Source organism: Cladophialophora carrionii (genome assembly GCF_000365165.1).
Source record: "Cladophialophora carrionii CBS 160.54 unplaced genomic scaffold supercont1.5, whole genome shotgun sequence".
Taxonomy (NCBI): Eukaryota; Fungi; Ascomycota; class Eurotiomycetes; order Chaetothyriales; family Herpotrichiellaceae; genus Cladophialophora; species Cladophialophora carrionii.
In genome coordinates this window covers 2,106,441-2,118,651 of record NW_008481830.1, presented here as the reverse complement: position 1 = coordinate 2,118,651, position 12,211 = coordinate 2,106,441, and the positions used below count along the sequence as shown (strand labels likewise).

Below are 12,211 nucleotides of genomic sequence, written 5' to 3'. Positions count from 1 at the left end.
TGTTGATCCGTTTTCAACAGTCAAAAACAGTCACCGGGCTGAGTCCCTTAACTGAACGCGCGTTTCGTGAAGGAAACAGGTCCAAGAGATGGTTGATCAGGTATTCACTTGCTGTACTGGGTTTTGCCGCTATCTCACACGACAGCCTCAGTCTCTCAATCACTAACTAGACCTTCATCTATTCGTAGCGTGCTCTCCAGTCACCATACTGTCCTCACACATCAGCCCTTCGAGTCGGGACGGACACTCTTACACTTTTCAACATCCTCTTCCCCATCTTCATCTCCGCTCCCTTCATCGTTCGCAGCAGACTCCGTCGAGAGCCTCAACTCCTCCTCAGTCAATCTGTGCCGGGCGTCTAATTCCTCCTCGTCAATGTCGGAATGATCGTCCTCGTCCCTCTCGACGTCGATTTGTGCCGGAGCTGTTGTGTCGCCCGCCATGGCATGTTGCACTCTGCTTCGCCGACTCTCGTCATCATCGATTTCGCGGAAAAATGGATGATCTTCCGTCAATGTTTTCCGTGCGCAGATGTAACCCATAGGTGTATGGGTGAAGTCTTGCCCCCTGCCCCTCGTTCCCAGCCATGCGTGGAGGAATGTGAGCATTCGGGTGGCCTTCAACTTTGCAGCACGTGCCTCCTTCGTAATGGTCTGCTCCTCCCATGCGACTTGCTCTCCGTTGTGCGTAGAGCTCTGGCGCTCATCCGAGCTACTTGAGCCCTCGGTCCGCTCTCCTTCTATTTCGATGGCCAGGTCGGTCTGGAGGTTGCTTGCCTCATCATTTCCAAGTCCGAGAAAACCGCGTATGTGCGCCAGCTCCTCAAATGGAAAGTAGAGCCGACCAGCAAAGATGCCAATTTGAATCCTCAGCCATATGGGCGCAGCCCAGTCAAGTGGAAGCGGGGGAACAGCGTAATAGCTGAGATTGTTGAATTGAAGCATCTTCTGCGTGACGGGAATGGCATAGCTCAAGAGATGCACGACCTGCTTCGGCGCTTCTCGACACAGAGGGATCAACTCTTCTGCCTCCTCAGGGCTCACAAGAATGGCGGTTTCGGTGGTCATACTCCATAATACCCATTGAACAGGACGCTGTCGGGCAGTCAGTACATGAACAGGTGTCGGGGGGCAGGGATGGGCCTTACCAAGAAGTCGTCATTGACCTTGCCAGAGGGCACAATAACTGCTTGGCGGAACTCAGCAGAAACCAGAACTTGGGGAGAGGCCGGTAACTCGGCAGGATATTTGAGACCGGTCGCACTTCGCTTCATGTAGGAAAAGGCGCTCTCCCAGAGGCTATCGTCCAATCCCAGACCGCCGCTCAGAACAAAGTCCCTCAGCGCGTTGGCCAGTCCTGAAAATGTATGAGGGTGGAAGTAGACAGGCTTCTGTCGCTCGCGAATCGTCTCAGCTTCGACTGCCACTTCACGCTCCTGCTCTACTTCCTGCAACGCAGAGGCATGGACCGCGCTTCCGGTATCCTGGAAAGCCTTTCGTCGTCGTTCAAGTTCTTTGATATGCAAGCTGATCTTGCCTTCATACTTTTCATCCTTGATATGATTTCTCTTCTTCCTCTCAGTGCGCGGTTCATACAAGGACTTGAGCGACTGCTGCTCATGGTCCTGAAGTGCTCCGAGGTAGGCGTCGCGCTGGGCTGGATTCGACAGGTATTGAGGATTGTTGTGTGCTGCTTGAGTGCGCTGGCAGTAATTCACACCTTGGGCATGAAACAATGGCTGCAGGTTTTCGAGACCTTGGCAAGTCTGCTCCAGTAGCCAGCAAACCACGTCATGAGAGTCCAGATGCGTGTTATCACTCTTGCATCGGAAATCAAGAATAGACTGGTGTACCTCCGGCGGTGCGAAGAAGGTGATGGACTGAGTGGTCGCCAGCTGTCGAAGACGCATGACAGCTTGCATGGTATGGTCCTTGGTCTGGCCAAGGCTGAGCGTCACTGCCCCGCGACTAAGGGGCGGAAACTTCATATCTGTTCCACGCGTATGAGATTCGTCCAGATAGACCAAGCAAGTACTCAAGTCCTCGGCGTATGGCGATGCCAGAAGAGGTGTTCTTCGTCCTGTCCGCGTGAGGACGGTAGGCTTGTTATTCTCATCGAAGAATACAGCCGCGTTTGCGTCAGTGTCAATGTCCAGCCACATCTTCGCTAGAGTGAAATTTGTCATCTCCAGGATCAACGCGCCAGCATCAATCAGTACACGGATGCCCTTGTGGCGCAGCTTCCTCAGAAAATCCGGCTCCGACATGCGGCGGTAGACCGCCCGTCCGCTAAAGTCCTCCCTGAATCCTGCAAGGGCGTACGCGCGATTTCGATCGTGTAGAAGGTAGCATAGAACTTCGGCATTTGTGTGCGCCAGTCCTTTCAGGTCGTCCTGCTTGATATTGAGAGGCAAGACAAGACGATTGTCGTTGGTCCCACTGAAGCCTGTTGTTAGACTGGATCCGTTGCCTGCTAAAGGTAGATCCCATCCGCTCGCCTGCAATTTCACCTTGAACTGTTTTGCATGCTTGGGAAAGACGAAGTTGTTCAGAAAATGATCAATCGCGGTGAGGTTGTAGCGCACAGCGCTCCATATCTCCGCCAGCTGATTCGTATCTTCAAGATTGATCGAGGTCCAGTCACGGTGCCGGTCAGAGAGCGCGCTCGATCCCTGAGTCCATTGCTCGTACTCACGGGCAGGGTCATCCGACTTGAGGATACGCTCGAGGCTTTGCTTCAATTGTGCGGGCGCTAATCCTTGGTAGTAGAATGAAAGGCATGTAAAGAGCAAGGAAACATCAACGTGGCCCCATTCAGCAAGGTTTGACGGGACCCCTTTGCCTAAGAAAGGCACAGAAACAGGGTCTCGAAGCGGATGGAGACCGTACTGAACGTTCCACCGCCTGCTGAGAGTCAGAATCAGGATTCGATGGACAAGGAGGCCGCGAAGAAGGTAGATCACGTAACCGTCACCCGGACTGTTCTTGTGTATCTCGGAGACGCACTTGACCGCAGAGCTCTGTGGATTGGCCTCGGTGACGAAAGCTATGATGGCTTGTCTTTCCAGCGCAGAGAAGTTTTCAATGTTGAGCAGTGATGTGCGCCCACTGCAAACTTCCGCAACAATTAGTTGCATTAAAGCGTGTTGCACATCTGGGCGGAGGAAGTAGATGAATGGAAAGCCTCCCATTGAACGACGTACGACCTGAATGCTGGACTCATACGATCGTTCCAACACATCAAGGTGGGAAAACACCAATCTGAGCACCGTTTGGATTGTTTCCCACCGGTAGTTGCCGCCGTTAACGGTAACTTGCGGACCAGAGGGATAGATGAGCTGTGTCTTCACCGCCATGGTAAAGTCGCTCTCGTCAAAAACGTCTCGACTGACGCCGGACAACCAACGCTGTAACTTGATCATCCTTGTTGCCTCTTCGATCTTTCCGTCGAGTAGTCGCTGCTGCCCTGAGAGCATGAAGGACATGAGATGCTCTGGTAGTGCTATAATCACACCAGAACAATTCAATGTCGACCGATGAATCCTCGCATAGGCTTGGAGGTGGTCGGACGTACATGGCGTGCGGCGGGAGAAAGGGACATGGCACAGTTCTCGACCCAGCAGCCCACCAAGTCTTGATTGCAACAATTGTGCGGTTTGCAGAAGCAGAGCCTTGGGAACAACCACCCTGCAGAGAGATCGTCCATTGGCCAGCACGGACGCCACTAGGGGTATAATAGTCGAGGTTTTTCCCTGCCCCATATTCAGCTGCAAGACTGAATTTGACCCTGATGCCGGCGATATAATCTGAAAAGCCACGTCCGCCTGAACGGGTCGTATCAGGATGTTGGTATCGATCTCCAAGAGTAACCAGTCCGGATATCCCTCGGGGTCCCAATTGGTGTGTCCAAGGTGTTTGAGCTCATCATCAAGCTGTTGAGTCTTACCACGCCGAGAAGCATCTTGAATTCGGAGAAGGCGCTGCAGATGAGTGACAGCGACACCTAGCCTAGTGATCGCGGTACGCATGGACGCCGTCATTGATGTATGACTAGTGCTGCGCAGAGACTCTAGCATGTCAACACTCGATGCGACCGGCCAAAGCCCTGCGGCGTCGAGCCAAGTCGCGCTGGGCTCATCCTTCTTTGTAGCCGCAACCAGTCTCCTCTTCTGTAGATCAACCGTGTCTTGGGCCTTAGCAATGAGAATATCAAGCTGTGCAAAGTCAAGAAATGATCGTTGTAACTCAGATCCCGAGCGAGATCTTTCTAGTGCCGTGGTTGACCGCAAAAGCCATTGAATGTATTCCTGTCTGACGATTGATTCAGAGGTCGGCAATTCCTTGACAATCTGCCTTAGCTCATTAATGTCTTGGTTCGATTTCCACAGTTCTACAGCCGCCAAACAAGAGGGTCCGCTGGCAGGCTGATGGGGTGGCAGGGTTGTCAAGGGCCCTTCCTTGTTGAGTAGATCAAGCTGTACCGATGGAAAACCGCGAGAAGAAGCGGCACCCAGCGAGGTGACCGCCTTCTTCGGGGTTCTGGCAGGTGGAGACGTCCTATATCTGTCTAGGACATCTTGTACTTGCCGCAAATGCTCCTCGAACTCGTGATGTTGAAACATTGCATGCCACGCCATGGCAATCGCAGACCGAGCGGCGTCTAGGTCAAGTGTAGAGGTCGAAAACTGCTTGAGGTCCGGTAAAGCGCAAGGCCATTGTGCACACATGAAGTTGACAAGAGAATCCAAGTCTTGCACAGCGTTCACCTCATGCGCCCGTCGAGCTGCATCCACCGCTTTACGCTCTTTTTGGGTCAAGCCGATCTGCGACTCAGAAGTTGTGAATGGCAAAACGCACGAGCTCAGGATTTGTTTTAGGTGGTAGGTCTTTGGGCTGTATCCCGGACGGAATTGTGTATAAGATGGCCACGACGGCAGATCAATCTTCTTCAGGTCCTGGAATACCGAGAATGCGATCAGTGTGTGGATAGAGCGCATATCGACCTCTTCCCTGAAAGAGATGGTCGCGAGGAGGAATAATAGCTTGTACTTAGTGTCCTGGCTTGAGAGTCGACAAAGGTTGACCAGGGGGCCCCAGGACGAAGCGATATCTGTATCAAGACGGTCACTCAGGCGTATCCTGTCATAGACAACCAGACCGTCGCCGTACCCAGCAATATGTGGCCACTGCTGCATCATAACATGTAAAAGCGATGGCGAAGGCAGCTTGCTCGGCCAGTTGTGGAGTAAACTCGCCGCTTCGAAGACATGGTCTTGGCTTTTCTGGTAATTGTGGTAGCCACGAGGACGGTACAGTGTGTCACCAGCATCTTCGGCATTGGTGGCTCTCGACGCAACCAAGTCACACCGCCGGTACTGTAGATGCCGCATCTGACCTCGGATAACCAGGTCAGTATTTGTGTCGTCGACCACGGCACTTCCCGCCAACATAGAAGACTGTTCTGCTTGAAGGGTAACGTCCTCCTTGAGCTCGAATTGCGCCAACAAGTCTGATTTGTGCTTGATCACGTGGACTAGATGCCAGTATCTGTCATCTTGTGTAGCAGCAGTGAGATCCTTTCTCCACCTCACCGTTTCCATGACACGGAGGCCTTCTGGGTAGAATTGCCGCTTTGGAGTGAGATCAGCAATTGAGGCGAGGAGCATCTCGTTGACAGCGCTGAGCGGGGCGTACGGCTGACAGGCACCGGTCTGCAGGATATGGCATGCTTCATCGGCCCCGGTCTTCCCCGTCAGTGGATCAGGAATGCAGAAAGACGTACAGGCATGTAACAGCGCCTTCGTGTAGAAAAGTCGAGGTTCCGAAGCACAAGTCACTCTCCCAAGCACATTGTCTATGAAGAAGCGACCCACAACCGGATCAATTCTCTGGACTTGAACATCAACATGAAAGCCCTTGCGCCGCACCGTCAAGGGTGCCAACGGAACGATAATGCTTCTGTCGCACGGATTCTGGACATCCCGGAGCACAATTTTGGATGAGAGACCGTACCAAGTGCCGGCGTCTTGATTTTCATCCACTTCAGCTCGCAGTTGCTGACACTCTAGAAACCCACGCGAGTTCACAAAGAAGGTCAACTCGTAGCGACGGAGCTCGACTGCAAAGGGATATCGTGCCGGCTGGTATACGGTGATGTGACGAGGATCTTCGAACCCTCGAAAGACACTGGCGAAGTGATGAAATAGGTTACTGCCTGGGTCGAGCAACGTTGATTGCCTGCGGTTCGCCATTCCTGTATGGAGGTTGATCTTCCAGTTGCTGGGAGCAGTTCTCCATATCTTCGGCACTCGTCTGACTTCGATGATGTTGGAATCCAGATCAAGCCAGTGTACGCAACCGTCTATCAATGATGCTGGCAGATCAAACGTGTCGTTCCGCTCGAAGATGCCTGGGGGAATGTACTCCCATGACCCGGTTGGTCCCCATAGCCGAATAATGAGTTCGCCTCCCCGGAAACCAAAGTGGACTTCCTGGCCCTCTACATCGAAGGCAACTTTGTATGTCATACCAGGCAGAGACGAGCCGTATACAACCAGTCTCTGGTTTGGGAAGAGTCGAGCAGTTGCATCTGCGTGCCGGACTTGGGCTGGCAGCTCTCTCTCAACGGCCCGCCCATCCAGCAGCAGCACGCCTCCGACTAGGTGGTACTCAATTACCGGAGCATCGAAGTTTGACTTGCTCGGGAGACGGATTTCAGCCCATACACCATCATGGCGTTCAGAGAATAAAATTGACGTAGGACCACTAGACAGAGCTGCACCGCTTATGACGCGTGCATTAACCGCCGCAGCGACCAGTGAGCGAGGCTTCTCTCCGAGAGAACGCCTCAAATGGCTTTGCAGACCGCACACCATCTTCACGTCGCGAGCCAATATGCTGCGGAGAGACGGCGGAAGCTTGGTCAGATCTGCGACAAGATTTTCTTGCAATGTGATGGAAGCTTCCAGGAAGGTGACCAGGGCCGATGATGATAGAGAGCTCTGGGCTGATTCTGCGCCGGCATCTGTGGTGGAGGCGGAACAACTTCTGGGCTGGTTTGAATTGTCTGTAGAGCAGATTGTGAAAGTCCGCCTACATAGCAGAGCTGCCCAGACAATAGAATTGGTCAATGCTGCCGCAGCAATTGAGTTGACCGTGCCCCAGAGCTCCTCACGAATCATCTTGATCCAATTGAGGGTAATGCGTCTGACGTTTTCCACGAGCCGTGTAGCCTGGAGACACATAGTATCACTTCCAAGCTCGACAACTTTGAAGATCAAGTTAAGCAAGACTTCCATACAGGAGTTCTCCCGCCAATTTGAGCTAATGCTTGACAAGCGTCGTTCAACTTGGCTCAACAGGGTTTTGCAGAAAGACTCGCAGCGAAAAACCACGTTTGTCGTATGAAATGGACCTTCGCATGGCCGACCTGTGCGATACGATAGAGCTTGCAGTAAAGTTGCGACAGCCTCGGAACTGAAGTTGAGGTTGGAAGATCCCAGTTCAACTAGGATTGCGGGCCACAGGCGCTGGGTATCTGACAGGAGCCCCTGAAAGGCCACGAATTCTGGCGCACCAAGAGTCTGTGGGCAGCGCGGTAGTCCAGCTAGAACCTCATTAGAGCTGATGGCAGAATTGGCGACCAGGTATTTCATTGCGTTCGACTTTGGAGGATGCACAGATGCTGCTTGATTGTTTCCATTCTGCCAATAATCTGGAAGGACCCTATGTGGGTAGTCGATGTGCGCAAATGGGCTGCGGCGTGGAATCGGAACCCAACAATGATGGCCAAAGGTAACTTCGTGCAGGTGCTCCACTGGCCACAATTTCCGGGTGAGGTCGTAGTATGCAAATCTTAGGCCGTTGTTGACACGTACTTTCTCAAAAGGGATGGGGAAACGCACGTATCGGAAGTGCGTCTGCAGAAAAGACTTCGTACGCGACGCCAGAGTGATTCCCGATCTGTGAGGCGCTCTTTGCGTCGAGAAGTCGGCATAGTAACTGTGCACCATTGTGAAGGGTTCCTTTCTTGTCTCCTGGACATTCGGTAGTCCTAGGTCTGCAGCAATAGCCCACGTAGCATTTCTGCATGCAGCAAAAGCCTTTGGGCATCGTAATTCGAGCAAGGCAGCCCTCGCCTCACCACTGTTGTACGGCAACGCCTGCTCGATTCTCTCGATGCCTATCTTGTCGGCCTTCTTGGTCAAGATACACTTGTGACACTTGTACTCATCGTGCTCTGGAACCAGCAGATCCCCGACAAACGTATATTGGCAGGTGATAGCTGAAAGCTCCTTCGTAATCCTCTGGTGCTCGGCGTCTTTCTCCCCCCATTCCGTCTCCTTGTCACGCTTCCGCCGTTCTTCTGCTTCCTGCATGGTTAGGTTCAGAAGATGAATGTCTGAGCCCGAGTCCAAGTTCTGGAAGTAGCAGTCGGCGAAACAACCGGACATAGGAGTATCGAAGATGGTCTGAGAGGGGCCGGTGCCGTCAGCAGTTGCATGACGCTGTGTGAGGTAGCACTGGATCTCGTGAAGGCGACATAAGTCAGCGTAGCTGGATAGAAGCAGACAGTCCAGGACCAGAGGCTGGAAGACTGGTTTGTACAGGGAGTACCCAGGCATGAATCGGCAGCACAAGCGGTCCATCAACAGCCATAACCACATAGTTGCTAGAATCATGCGGCTTCGGTCCACCGTGCCGATTTCGTAGCAGTGGTCACTCGACTTGGAAAGATACGAATGGATATCTTCTGCAATTTCCAGAATTTGTTCTGAGCACGTCTCATCGTTGACGGATGCCAGTCCTTGGTGTCGTGCCAGAATATCTTCTTCGGCATGCGCCAGCCCAGAGTATGCTCCGAGAAATTGTCGCAAGGTTGGAGACATGACATAGGTGCCCCTATGGACGTTTTCGACTAGGGGTTGCTGCCGCATCTGGCAGAGGTAAGTTGCACTGTTTCTTAGGCCCAGTCTAAGGTGTTCAGGTCTTGCTGTGCGAGTTCTGAACGGTGTGATCCGACGCTCAATCCTGGACTTGTAGCTCTCCCACGCATTTTGGAGCCTCACGTTGGCGTCCTTCGTGGCTTGAAGTAAAGGCGGCCGTATACTGTTGAGGATAATGCCATGGACCCTCGAAGTGTCGGCGCCTGCACGAGTTGTAAGGACTCTATCCTTCTCCAGTTTCGCCATACGCCGACAAAGCTTCCTGAGCAGGAGATGAGAGAGGTCCGGAGCCTGTGAGCCGACCACTTGGGTCAGTAGTCGAGCTTGGATTAGGCACATGATAGCCTTGTACAGTGTGTTTGCCGCTGACGGGCTTGTGAGCTCCCCCAGATGGCGCAAGATTCCCACACGCAGCAGCAGCCAGAGCGCCGATCTCCTCCAGGGAATCAGAGCATCTTTAAAGCGGACTTCATCTTTGATACGCTTAGATATGGGTGGCACGGTGACCAGTCGTCCAATGCCTTCGAGAAGTGTGATGAGGAGGCCTGTAATCAAGGCAGGGTCGGAGGTGTCTCGCGGCTCAAAAGCGAGTGACTGTGCTTTGTGGGTGACTGCGCCGAACTTCTTGATGTTCTCCATGCTGCCTCTCTCGAGAAAGTCGGCCAGGTGTTGCTGGAAATGCTCGTCGGCAAACACGTTATTCGGAATAGCTGCGGCCGAGGTAGGAAACGTCCACTGCAAAGCACCCTTACATTCGAGGACTTTCTCGGATTGAGCAGACACTTCAAAGGCTTCGAAGATAACATGACCTTTCAAGTCGCTGCACTCAAAAGTCAGTCCACCTTGTGGGCACCAAAAGCAGCGAAGAACTCACCCAGTGCCATGCCGCACCAAAAGCCCCGCATTCTGCTCATTGATGTGAACGATTAGGATTTCGCCCTCTTGCAGTCTTCGAAATGCACGCTGAAGCTGTAAGCTGTCGAGATGTGCTGAGGAATGGGTAAAGTAACAGTAATCCAATGAGCTTTCGAGAAGACTCAGTTCCCGCTGGAATTCGCTTTGGACGGTTCTTTTCAACTCGGCACATGCGTCTTGGGCGCGTCGAAGCAGGTCGCCGTCGATCTTGGGGAGGTTCCTGTCCAACCCGCCTGGTAAATCCGGAGGGAGGATGATGTGGTTGGCTACCGCGCGAAGGAATGTAGAGTCGGCGGCAGCCATGTTCGGCGAGGTGATGCGGTTGGGAGGGTCGAACGAGCACGCTGGCAGAGGAGGAAAAAGATGGGTTTGACGAAGAGTACAAACGTGGCTTTGTTTGATCGGATCTCGTCCTCATTCACCAGCCTCGAACACCGCTCCAGGCAGGCAGCTGAGTGCAGTCATCAATCAAGGCAGTGGTGATTGCAGTTCTCGATCAAGGCAGTGGTGTGAGTAACTGCAGATGCGCATCGTCGATGGTTGAGTGAATATGTTCTGATCAGAGACGTGAGGCTGCGACTTTGAGGTGAGGCTGAATTGAGATGCTGCCTAATGTGATGCTGCCCAATGTCATGTCCGTGCCTACACCGCCAACAGCCAACACTCAGCCTCTTGGGACGACCAGGTACCATGGCGCAGTCATCGACCCCGGAGGCATCGGTCGACCCGCCTGTAGCCGTAGGACGGCCATGCCGGCGGCTTCCCAGCCCGGAAACCTGCAATTGACCTGCATATGACTTTCCTGTCTAGTCAGAAGATCAGTCTGGCAGTGCCAGTTGCTTCCCCCTCAGAGTGCTACATGTCATTGCTTCCTTATTCTCAAGTAACCAGGAGAGCATTCCACGTAGCGTTGCATCGAGGTTGGTATGTAGCCCGCCTACAGCTCAAGCCCCAGTCAACCAAGAAGAGGCCAGACGCCTCCACGTTGAAAGATCCAGTGAGAGCTGTCTGAGGCTGGCGCGTGCTTTGAACTTGCTGTTCCTCGCCACGACGCGTCCGTTAGGAAAGGGCTAGTGGCGCTTGGCACATGCTGCGTCGCCTTCTCGGGCGGTTGCTGAAACACAGCTGGCCGTCAATCGACCGTAGCCAAAGTGCTTCCTCATCAGTCTCTCCATCGCTGCGGCAGCTGTCATGACTTCTGCTTCCCAGTCTCCAGGTCGGGTGTCCATAACGTCGTGTAACGTGTCAGAGGGGCCACTTCGAATGTTATCCGCCAGGGGTTCACTCCAAGAGGAAGTAAGGAATGTCGTATACCACGATGTTGCTAGAGCAAGAAGAAGGAATGAGCCTGCAACTCCTACGAGGAAGCTTACTTCAGATGTCACGGAGTACTTTATCACCGAGCACACCCTGACGCCAACTCACGGACAATATTCGGCCAGATCCGGGCGGGATGGTGGGGTCGCAAGGATACCAGCAAGCCCAGTAACACGACTCCGCAAAGTGAGGGGCATCCGGGCACAAGCAAGAACCCGTCCTCCCCGTCTCCACGGCGGCGGCGAGGCGCCGATATCGCCGTGGAGTGGAGGTGGATTTACGAAAGGGAAGCACCACGCCAGGAGCGTCAGTATGACTATAAACCCCAGCCAAAACGCCCCCTACTAGTTACCTGACTTGAGCAGCCATTCAAGATCGCAAAGCATAGCAAACCGCAACCGCAACCGCAACCGCCATCAGAATCCGCAGAAATGCCAATTTACCACATCGGTAAGCTCCTGATGGCCCCCTCCACGAGTTATCACCATTAATTACCGGGCGGGTGACCCGATCTGGGTACCTGGTTACTGACCTAGAGCACCCGTCACAGTGCTCTTCAAACTCAAGCCCGGGGTCACGCCCGCGCAGCTGGACGCCTGGGGTGCCAAGGCTAAAGGCATGGTCGGGCAGATCCCAGGTTTGAAGAAATTGGAAGTGAACACGCCGCTACCGTCCACGGCCAGCAGAGGCCAGGGGTTTAATATGGGTTTGGTGGCCATTTTGGAGAAAGCAGAGGATGTGAAAGTTTATGCTGAGCATCCCGCTCACTTAGAGTACGTCTACCCGGCTCCGTATCTGGATTTGGATGGATCAGGTGGATTGTCAGCACAGCTGAGTCCTTGGGTCGGGTCACTGATTGTCTGAGTCGCTGACTGCTTCGCCACAGGGTCCATAAGTTCAGGGAGGAGTTAGCCGACGATACCCTGGCCTACGATCTGGAGTATCGAGATTGATCGGAGCGTGAAAGTGCGCGATATAGATCTCGAAAGACGCTCCTCTTTACATCAGCGTATCACCACAGTGGATGACATCTCA

General features: G+C 53.4%; 2 protein-coding genes across 2 annotated transcripts; one reads left to right on the top strand and one right to left on the bottom strand.

The window, feature by feature from the left end:
- Positions 1–221: 221 nt before the first annotated feature.
- On the bottom strand, positions 222–10,162 carry G647_06590 (uncharacterized protein; the record flags this gene model as incomplete). The annotated part of the gene is made up of 5 exons (XM_008730910.1): positions 222–1,094; positions 1,148–7,005; positions 7,045–7,663; positions 7,724–9,764; positions 9,819–10,162. 5 exons carry the CDS (start codon positions 10,160–10,162, stop codon positions 222–224), a joined length of 9,735 nt encoding a protein of 3,244 aa, XP_008729132.1.
- Positions 10,163–11,607: 1,445 nt separating this feature from the next.
- Positions 11,608–12,129, top strand: G647_06589 (uncharacterized protein; the record flags this gene model as incomplete). Its single annotated transcript, XM_008730909.1, has 3 exons — positions 11,608–11,626; positions 11,727–11,949; positions 12,063–12,129. 3 exons carry the CDS (start codon positions 11,608–11,610, stop codon positions 12,127–12,129), a joined length of 309 nt encoding a protein of 102 aa, XP_008729131.1.
- Between the last annotated feature and the right edge of the window lie 82 nt (positions 12,130–12,211).